Genomic DNA, 11,543 nt, shown 5'->3' with positions numbered 1-11,543 from the left:
ATATTTTTAACAACAAAATCTCACACTCATTGGGCGAAATGGTATCCGGTTCTTATTCCGGAATCCGTCTGCGAAACCGTTTACAAGTCGGGAAATAGGGCAAGAGTTATCTTTTATGTATGATCGTTCGAGTTTACTGGAATTCACTAGCAGGGAGGTAGGGTTTGGAACGGAAAGAGCACCGCAGTTGCGGCGGTGTCCATATCTTCCGTTCGGTCTTTGAAAATCTAGGAGTGTGCCACGGTAGGTATCTCGCCGGTTCGTACCCATATCCACAGCAGGTTTCAACGGTGAAAAGCCTCTAGTCGATTTTTGATTTTTCGATTAGTATTTTTCATAACAAACGTAATTGAATCGTCATCAAAACTTTATGACATTTCCTAATATGTGAGTATGATTCAATTTCCAATGTTAATTAGTTTTTTCAATTTTTATTGTAAATTATTTTATTTTTTTTTAAATTATGTATATATTAAAAATACGTATAAACTTCTACGGTATAAAACGTGGGTTTTCTCATTTTTGCTCAATGCCTATGTATAGAAAAAATTTTACGAAGGAATACAAACAACACGTTGATAGGTTGTGTTTTGAATCCAAATGTTGGTTCAACTACATTGACAGCAATCAAAGTTCTTGTTAAAAACCATGTATTACTATCGACAAACATATATTTTCAATAAAGGTAAGGTGTAAATTTATTCAACACTTGTATAATAATATTCAGGAAAACGTAATATAAAATTTTAGTAACCGTTGAATGTACGATGTAATACCCAGCAAATTGCACAAATGGGGTGCAACATTTTAATAACTATCCAGTATACGTAGCAAACTGAAAATTTCTTTGAAGATTTGTAACCAATGAAACCGTATTATCAAAATTGCTAGTACGATGTAGAAAATATATAACGTTTTTACCATCCTACTTATAGCTAAAATTTTAGTAAAAAAATCTGTGATGGTAGGTACAATTGAAGCAATACAATAGCTACAAATACCCAAAGGCCTAAGGCGTTCCCCCAAATATAAAGCCCAAGTCGCAAGGCTTCTGGCTATGCCCGTGGACTAGACATGAAATAACAATCGTACTAAAGACAGCTGCAGGACAAGGAGCGGAAAAATTTAATGACTCTCTTCTTGTGATCGTTTGTCTCATTATAGCCAAATTGTCACCAGATGAAATAGAAAGAAATGTAAGAGAGTGTTTGAAAGCCACCTTTACATTAAAAAAGGAAGGAAAGCCCCAATCCAACAAGAGCAAAACAACAACTGTCGTACCACTACCCGTTGTAATGGTGCAATTCTGAAAAAATTTATTAACCTGTTTTTCCGCTAAATCACTAGGCACTGTTTGAGCGAGAATTGAAGATCTCCCGCATTTATGAAGTTTAGTTACCCAATTAGAAGTAAAAAATTCACTCGCAGCAAGGAATTCGGCTTTTGGACCCGATGACATCTCAGTGAACCTGCTGAGATCGATGCCAATAAACTTATTTAACATCATTCTATATATAGGTCGCGTTCCTGATACAATGACAGAATCATTTAAATCTTTGATTGCAAAAAAGACAGGTAACTATTGACCAATTAGGGTCTCATCGGTCCTTACAAGGACCCTAAATAAAGTACTCGTTAGGCGATTGGTTAGTGGTGCAGAAATTGATGACAGACAAAAACCTTCCCAAGCTGTTGTCGCGTGCGCTTATAACACTTTTGCGCTTGACCATTTTTTGAGGTTTGATAGACATAATATTAGGTCGCTCTATCTAGATTCCATCGACATCGTAAAGGTTTTCGATTCGATCTATCATAAGGCTCTGATCGAAATATTAAAGTACTATAAAATACCACAAGCATTTATCAATTATGCTGATGATCTGTATAAGAAGGGATAGACCAGATTCTTCTATCGCCAGTCTTATTTAATATGGTCATGAACAAAATGATAGAAAGAATTCCACCAGAGATCGGTGTCACTGTTGACGCCAAATTCTATAATATTCTCGCTTTCGCCGACGACTTAGTCTTAGTGGCATGTTTGCATTGCGGATTATAGACATACCCAGAATACTTCACCAACTAGTATCGGTTCATGCTAAAATTGGGTACTTTAAAACGCAGGACGGAATGGTAGGAAAAGCCATAAGAAAATGGATGAGCACTTTCATGTTCATAAAAAATGGGGGTTTATCATTTCCATCCTTAAAATGTCTTGTACCCATTAGACGCATGGACAGATTAAAAAACATGAAATGTACCAACTCAAGATTCTACCAGAGCGAGATCGCAAAATGTGAGAATATGTTACTTGACAACAACATCGTTATAGGCTTCCAAAAAGAATTGGATGCGTAATGGGTGCGGACGCTGCATAAATCACATTTTGCTCTTAGTCTACTCAAGCACTCGGCCAGAAGACCATACCTACACCGATGGATTACCAAGGGCAACAAACTTCTCACGGGCAGGGACTTTGTGAATTGTGTCAAAATTAAAATTAATGCAATACCAACATGATCAAGAACAACAATAATGGAGGACAGATACTGCAGGGCAAGCTGTAATGCCCTGGAGACCCTGGATCACATACTCCAAACTTGCCACAGAAGCAACCGCCAGCGTATTGAACGGCACAACGCCGTAACCAATTATGTGAAGAGAGCATTGGAGAAGTCTTACTCGCGAGTCGATCTTAAGCCATTCTTCACAGACAAAATACTTTGGAAGGGCGAAATAAAAATCATCTCCACCTTATCATTATCAGAAGACTGATGGTTTTGCAAACGTCAAAAACTTCACTCAACAAAAATTTAGATATTTTTTCGAATTTCTGTAATTTTTTTAAAAAAACGTTTTTTTCTAAATTTGTTGAGAATTTAGAAATTTTTGAAAATATTCAATTATAGATATTCGAGATATTCTCCAATATTAGTAAGAAATCGATATTTTTAATTTTGATATTTTTGAAATTTTTCAAAATTTTGTTTTTTTTTTTTAAAATGATGAAAAATTTCGAGAATTAGAATTTTTTGAAACATGAATTTTTTTTTGTAAATTTTCAAAATACTAAATTTTCTGTAAATGGATTTTTGCACGCTGTTTACTCAAGCAAAATATTTTTTCAATTAATCTAATCGGATGATTTGTTCTCACAAAAACTGCATGACAATTTTTGCACGCTCCAGTCTTCCGAAATTAAAATTTTGAAATTAAAAATTTACACAAAATGTACACATTATTAAAATTTCTATAAAATATCTGATAATTTGATGTATTAATGTCCAATAAACATTTAGGACAAATAGCATTTTTTTAACTTATTTTTATTCACAACCGCTGAACCTGCCTTTAAAAAATTTAATCAGTTCTTCATCATGTCTATACAAGTAAAATGTACTTTGAATTATTAAATCGGACGCTCCGTTCTCTTAAAAACTGAGTTGGCGTTTTTGGCACTTTTTTCCCCATATCACCGGAACGGCTAGACCTGCCTTCGCCAAAAACCAATCAGCACATCTCCTTATCAATACGAATCGAATGTTGTTTGAATTATTCAATTCGGTTGATCGGTGTTCCCGAAATCGTCGACGAAAATTTGTATCAGCACACACACAAATATAAACACACATAGACACATTTTATGAGAAATTAGATATTTTGTCGTAAAAAGTTATAATAGTTCTATCAGTTTTAATAAGTTACTTATAAGTCAGTAAGATGATATTACTATCATCAGTGGTTACTTCGGTGCCTTTATATGGTATATCAATATGGACTGATGATCTCAAAATTTAAAAATCGAGGAGAATGGCAGGACCTATATATTCTGAGTGCTTTAAGAATTGATGCGCATTTTGCACAATATCGGAGGAAGCAGTGTGTGTCATTTTAGGAACTGTGTCTCTCTTAGTCTTAGCAGAGACGGACAAGTTACGATCGAAGACGTCAACAACTGAGCCCTAAAAAGTTGAGAATAGGAGAAGGGCAGAACAGCATTGACCGATAGCAGCAACTGAGGGCAGATGGACGCATCGTCTCATTACAAACATGAAAGTCTGGCTAAATCACAAGCATGGAGAACTGAATTATTACATTACGCAAATGCTATCTGGACACGGCTGTTTTCGAGCCTACCTACACCGCTTCAAGCACGATAGCTCCTCGGATTGCCCATATTTTTTGGGCGAAATCAAAGATGCTGATCACATGTTTTTCGTGTGCCCGCAATTTGGTACTCTACGGGACGATGTGGAAGAGACATTGAGGCAGAGAATTACCTCAGGTACTGTTGTTGAAGTGATGCTGACAACTAGAGCTGCTTGGAACGCCATAAACAGATTTGTGAGAGAGGTGCTAATTGACGTGCGTTCTAAGAAAAGAAAAAAGACGAATGAAACTTTGCCCATTTGAAAGATGAGTATAAAATCAAGTTAAAAATGATAACATTCTAAATCCTCCCCCACGAAGTAACGCCTAACGGCGGTTTCCGTGGGGACCAGAGGCAAGGGCAAAGCGGAGATTTTAGTCGGCATTGATTTCGACATACCGAGACAAAACACCAGTCTGGATGCATAAAAACATTTCCTTCGCTATACAAAAAAACATACATACATACATTCATTATTTCTAAGGTATACCAAAATGTTTTGAGAAAAAAAATTGAATTTTTTTTTTTACAAAAGCAATTATTATGTGAAACATGCAGAAAGTTTTTTGAAACATTCGAATCAAATGCTTAGTTCTATCAAAAGCTGCCATGTTTTGCACAGATAGCCTGGTATCTCGAAAACGGCTAGACCTGCCATTGGCAAAAACTATTCAGCACATCTCCCTATCAATTGGAATCGAATGTTTTTTGAACCAATCAAATCGGTTGATCCGTGCGCCCGAAAACGTGAACGAAAAAATGCGGACTCACAAAACACACACACTGTTCAGAAACCTTAAAAACGTAAAGATATGCAACAATTTTCATTTTTGATTTTCGGCCCAATATTATAACTACTCTACGAGAAGTCAAAAAAATAGCAAAATGCCTCGTCATCTTACTAGTGACGAGCATAAATGGATAAACAAGATTCCCACTGTCCCTATATACTATGTCCCTATTCCCACTGAGATTATAGAGATTGTCTATATTGATCACTGACCCTATGATCTGTTTCAAAGGTCAGAGCTGGAACGCAATCATATAATATGCGTAGAAACATGCACTTATAAAGAATGCTTCTATCTCGTAAACTGCTACATGCAGTTCTCAGTCGACATAAATAGCTTCCTGCAAAAGATGGACAAAATTCTCAGAAATCTGGATGACCGGAGCATCATTGTCACGGCCGACTAAAATGCAAGATCTGATCTGTGATTCTCCAGATCAGAGGTAAGGAACTAGAGAAGTGGATTACCTCTAATAACCTAGTTTTGTTCTAGATTGTTCTAAATTAGCTTAGTCGCAACTTCATATACCGAATTAAAACTGAGACACCAATATAGACCTAATACTAACAACCTCAAATATGCCTTCGAAAGTGATCAATTGGAATATGAGTGATATAGCGACCGCCAGTGATCACAGCTTTTTAACATTTGAAGTAGTGCTTGCAGCGACAGTCGCAAGACAAATAAAGAATCAAACAGGGTAATAAATCTGTCCGTGATATGTGTATACCGCTGGAAATAAGGTCATGCCTTCGTGGTCGAAGTAGCTCACTTGCCTAAGGCGAGACACTGACTTATAGAACTAAAAAATGTCTCTTGCGGGTCAAGAGACTGTGCCTTGACGATATATTGATCAGAGCACAGGCATACAAAAGAGAGAGAAATAGCTACGTTAGAGAAATAAGAAAACACAAAACTACCTCATGGAGCGACTTTGTGACCAGCGTAGGTAGTAGAAATCCCTGGAGTATAGTATACAAAATTGTTTGTGATAAAGTAAACAAGAAAGCTTCCCTATGCTCACTTGAACTCCCTTCCGGAAATTTCAGTGAAACATGAGAAGAAACCGTAAACGTCCTTCTAAATAAGTGCATTTCCGCATACGATCAGCAAGAGAACGCTGATCACCTCAAAATCAAAGAAACTATACGCCAGTACCTGAACCAGAACTTTGAACCAAGCATCGACTCTGTCGAGGTAGAAGAAGCACTTCAAAAACTAAAATTCAAAAAAGACCCAGGAGAAGACGGTTTCACTGGCGAAATTATTAAAAAAAAGCTGTGATGCCAAACAAACCACCAGCAAGAAGGTAGTTTCCTACCGTAGCAAACTACTAGCAAGAAGGTAGTTTCCTACCGATTGGAAACAAGCAAAACTAATTCCCAAACGAAGGAGTGAAAACAGACGGCTTGCAAAATCATACCGGCCATTTGCCCTACTGCCAGTCACGGGAAAGTACTTGTAGAGCGTATTAACGCAAAGTATAGAGAAATAAATATGTGCAGTGCACGACAGTTGGGTTTCTCCACAAAGGACACAATGCTAACCTTCAGAAAAGGCATGGCAACCGACATGAGGTATGTACTTGCTATATTTGTGGATATTGAAGACGCCTTTATAAACCTCTGATAGCCCGCTTTCCAAAAATCGTTAGGAGAAGCATGCAGAATTGATGTCCACAAAGATCAAGAATTGGATCTGTTGCATAAAATTTCTGTATGGACTTTCTTCTAGATGGTAGTTAGCTCAGTTAGAAGGAACAGTGGAACCTGCAGCATACGCAGACAACTGGGCGCTAGTAATCAAAGAAAATTCCAGAAATGATCTGGAGAGAACTGGCTTTATGGTGCTTAAGTATGTTGAGGATCGGTGCGTGGCGCATAAACTAAAAATAAGCAGTGGAAAAACAGTCGCAATGATGATGAAAGGCAAATTTAATGAAGGTAGACAGACTATTAATACTACTACTACTACTCCAAGTATGATACTTGGGAATTACTATAGATAACAACCTAAACTTTACTAAGTTCTTAAGAGAGAAGCTAGTCAGCTTTATCCTGAAAATCAGAAGGGTTTCAAAGAAAAAATCGGGTCTTATAGGAGGCACTCTTGATACCCTGTTTAAGAGAGTGGTAATACTAATAGCAGAATAAACTGTCAGTAGTGAGCGAGCAGCCCAAGTACAAACACCATCGTGCAAGTCAAAGCGAAATTGCTGCGGTTTTGTGTAAACACGGCGTGTGTGCGGCCATCTTAGACAATAAACTGTCAGTAGTGAGCAAGCAGCCCAAGTACAAACACCATCGTGCGAGTCAAAGCAAAATTGCTGCGGTTTTGTGTAAACACGGCGTGTGTGCGGCCATTTTAGACAATAAACTGTCAGTAGTGAGCGAGCAGCCCAAGTACAAACACCATCGTGCGAGTCAAAGCGAAATTGCTGCGGTTTTGTGTAAACACGGCGTGTGTGCGGCCATCTTAGACAATAAACTATCAGTAGTAAGCGAGCAGCCCAAGTACAAACACCATCGTGCGAGTCAAAGCGAAATTGCTGCGGTTTTGTGTAAACACGGCGTGTGTGCGGCCATCTCAGACAATAAACTGCCAGTAGTGAGCGAGCAGCCCAAGTACAAACACCTTTTATAACCGGTCAAGCCATCTTGCAGTGTTTTTTACATAAATAACGCCATCTTTCTGAAATAAACGATCATCACTACCCATTCTGTTAGGAAGCGCGCGTATCGGTGACAGAGCATCGCCGCCACTAGAGGGTGTAACTTACAAAAAACAAACTATAAAATTAATTCCAAAATAATCATGGATGAAATTATGAAAGCTCTTAAAAAAATTCAGCTGAAACTTGACGACCAGATAAAAAAGAGATTCATAACAGTGTATTAAAGGTTACAGAACAGGTCACACAAAACATTAACATGATATTAGAGGAAAAACTTCTTGCTTTGGAAGAGAAATATGTGAAACTCAAGGAGATAGTGGACAACCAAGAGAAGAGGAGCTACTTCCTAGAAAAACAGGCGAGACAAAGAAACATAGTTATTTTCGGTATCGAAGAACTGGAATCTTCATACGAAACCTTACAAAAACATATGCTCAATTGGTTAGACCTACACTTTTCAATCAAATTAACAGATGCCGATCTACAAGTGCTTAGAAGGCTAGGAAAAAAGGGCGATAAACCACGACCCACTCTGATATCCTTCTCAAATCTCAGCACTAAGATAAATATATTGAAACAGAAAAAAGAACTGCGCGACACGTGCTACTATATGAAGGAAGATTACCCAAAACAGATCCTAGAAAAAAGAAGACAATTACAGGAACAGCTGAACATAGAGAGAGAAAATGGCTTTCCTAAAATATGACAAACTAGTCATACCTAAACAAACATCCAAAAGAAAGTTTTCTGCATCGCCATCAAAACTCACAGAAGAAATGTCAAAAGGAAGAATTACACAGACAAACAAAAAAAAATAAGCCACAACATCAAGAAATATCACTGAGAAGATGTAACAGCATTACCGAAGGAGTAAACAAACCGAGCAAGCTAAATTTCCTTACAAAAAATACAGCACAGGGACAAGAAACTACAGAAAGCAATGCGTAGCAAACAGCTGCTCCTCTCCATATCAACCCAACAAACTACTATTCAACAAAACATAACATAACAAATCCTCCAACTCGGTTGGTCACCGTGGAGGATTATGACTACAACCCTCCAAAGAAAACTATAACACCAAGCAACAAAAGCAACAATAAAAATTGCTTACTTAAAATACTTACATTCAATGTCAAGACTCTATCAACATACGAACGACAATTAGAATTAGAAAATTGTTTAAGCGCTATAAACTATGATATAATGGGAATTTCAGAGGTAAGACGTCAAGGTTGTGAAATTAAGGAATATGATAACTTCATTCTTTGCTGTATAGGACAGACAGCAGGTCAATACGGAGTAGGTTTCATAATAAACAAGAAGATAAAAAATAACTAAGAAAGCTTATTGGTATATCGGAGCGTTTAGCCATACTCAATATAGACATTGGAGGTCATACGATATCCATTCTTCAAGTCTACTTTCCTACGTCAGATGCAAAAGAAACGGATATCGACGAATTATATGAGTCAATTGAGGAAGCATTAAAAACGGCGCACAAACACGTCATACTTATGGGTGACTTCAACGCGAAGGTGGGCACATCAAAAAAATACCAGGAATTGGTCGTGAAAGAACATGGCTTTGGCACAGGTATAACAGGGGACAGAAACTTGTTAACTTTGCACTCATACACAAGCTAACAATAGTAAATACCTGCTTTAAGAAAAAAACAAATCGGAAATGGACCTGGAAGTCGCCGAATGGACATAAAAACGAGATTGATTACATTCTCACAAACCAAATTCGATCATTTACAATCTTCGAAGTCTTAAACCTGAACTACTCATCTGACCATCGCGCCATCAGAGGTACAGTAAAAATATCTAAACATAAACCAAGCAGAGCGCGTTTTACCAATAAACCAGTTTGTCAATTCAATAGTGCAAAAGAAATAGAAATTTAAAAGAACCATCTTAAATCTACATTACCTGTGCTAGCAAATCAACAAGCAATGGATATGATACAAAACTATTACGATACCATTAGTAACACTATTTTAGAAAGCCAACAACTTGCACATACCAAGACAAGTAAGCAAAAATACAAAATATTACAAGAGAAAACAGTAAAACTGCTACAAAGAAGAAAAACACTACAATCAACCAAGAACAAAACGCGTGCTATGAAAAACGAACTCTCTGCTTTGTACAAAATAATTAATAAATATATAAAAAGTGACTACTCAAAATACAGACAAGACACTATAATGAGCCAACTACAGCTTTCTGGTAACACGAAGAAACCATTTAAAATACTTCGTACAAATACAAATAATCGCTGGATAAAAGAATTAAAAAACCTGGACAAATCTATACACAAACGAAAAGACATTGTAACTACGGCTACAGAGTTTTATACTAATCTGTACAGTGACAATACCAACACGATTACAACATCATATTATAACAATAAAATATGCCAACTTAATGACTTCATAGAGATCAACGAATCCGAAGTGGTAGAAACTATAAAGAAACTAAAAAAAGAAAAATGCCCAGGTCCCGACAACATCTCAAATGAAGCTCTAATAAATGCTCAGTTAATTTTGGCTACACCGTTAGCAAAACTGTTCAACCTAATACTCCAGTACTCTATAACGCCCTTTCAGTGGTCCGAAGCAAACATCATACTAATATATAAAAAAAGAGATCCCAAAAATATTGGCAACTATAGACCTATTAGCCTACAACCTAGCCTGTAAAAACTATTCTCTACAATTATAAACAAAAGAATAAGTACAACACTAGAAAGGAAGCAACCCGTGGAACAAGCGGGTTTCAGGAAAGGATTCTCTACAAGTAACCACATTCATACAATAGAGCTAATTATAGAAAAATATCAGGAGCAACAGAGAACATTATATTTAACTTTCATAGACTACCAGAAAGCCTTTGACTCCGTTTCACACAGCAGCATATGGGAAAGCTTGCGAGAGCAAGGAGTTGAAGAAATATACATAAAAACCATACAAAGTATATACAATAACATCAAAGGAAGAATCAAACTAGAGTCTATCGGTCCTAGTTTTTCCATAAAAAGATGCGTAAGGCAGGGGGATCCTTTCTCTCCAATAATATTTATTTCAATCCTAGAGAACATTATTGAAAAGCTGGATTGGCGTAAATTAGGCATCTATATAAAAGGCAAACATTTAAGTCATCTTAGACTTGCAGACGATATTGTGCTTTTGTCTGAATCGGCCGGTCAAATGCAATTCATGTTGGAGTCTTTGCATCAAGCCAGCGTCCAGGTTGGCCTGGAGATGAATTCAACCAAAACAAAAACATTAACAAACAACAGACGAAAATTTCCAATACTAATCAATAACAAGCCAATTGATTACGTCGATAATTACATATACTTGGGAAAACTATTAAGTTTTGACAAAAACAACGACAAATATGAAGTAGAAAGAAGGTTACAAAAAACTTGGAAGAAATATTGGGATTTAAAAGAAATATTCAAAAGCAATATGCCGATAGATATCAAAACGAAAGTGTTGAACTCTAGCCTGCTACCATGCTTTACTTATGGTTGCCAGACGTGGAAATTTTCATCCAAAACCATAAATAAAATTAAAACCTGTCAAAGGGGACTAGAGAGGAGCATGTTACTATCAGAAACTTAAAACAGACGCAGTAACTTATGCATTAAAACAAAAATGGAGATGGGCCGGGCACGTTGTGAGATGCACAGATAAAAGATGGTCAAAGAGAGTAACATCATGGAATGGTCCAGCGGGTAAGCAAAATCGTGAAAGACCACTAACCAGATGGGAAGACGACCTGAGACGAACAGCTGGCACGATCTGGAGAGATATTGCATAAGATAGAGAAGCATGGGCATCTTTGGAGGAGGCCTATACCCAACCCGGGGTTCTTGCCGACTAACTCTATACATCGTGTACTGAGTTTATATTACATAT

The 11,543-nt window shown here is 37.1% G+C and overlaps 1 protein-coding gene across 1 annotated transcript; it reads left to right on the top strand.

The window, feature by feature from the left end:
- The first annotated feature begins 7,871 nt into the window (after nt 1–7,871).
- On the top strand, nt 7,872–8,321 carry LOC113371440. Its single transcript, XM_026612067.1, has one exon. It carries the CDS (start codon nt 7,872–7,874, stop codon nt 8,319–8,321), a length of 450 nt encoding a protein of 149 aa, XP_026467852.1.
- Nucleotides 8,322–11,543: the final 3,222 nt, after the last annotated feature.

This window comes from Ctenocephalides felis, unplaced genomic scaffold (genome assembly GCF_003426905.1).
Source record: "Ctenocephalides felis isolate EL2017-DRISC unplaced genomic scaffold, ASM342690v1 CF-g0.4_SCAFFOLD_01492, whole genome shotgun sequence".
NCBI lineage: Eukaryota > Metazoa > Arthropoda > Insecta > Siphonaptera > Pulicidae > Ctenocephalides > Ctenocephalides felis.
This window is presented reverse-complemented; position numbering and strand designations above follow the sequence as displayed.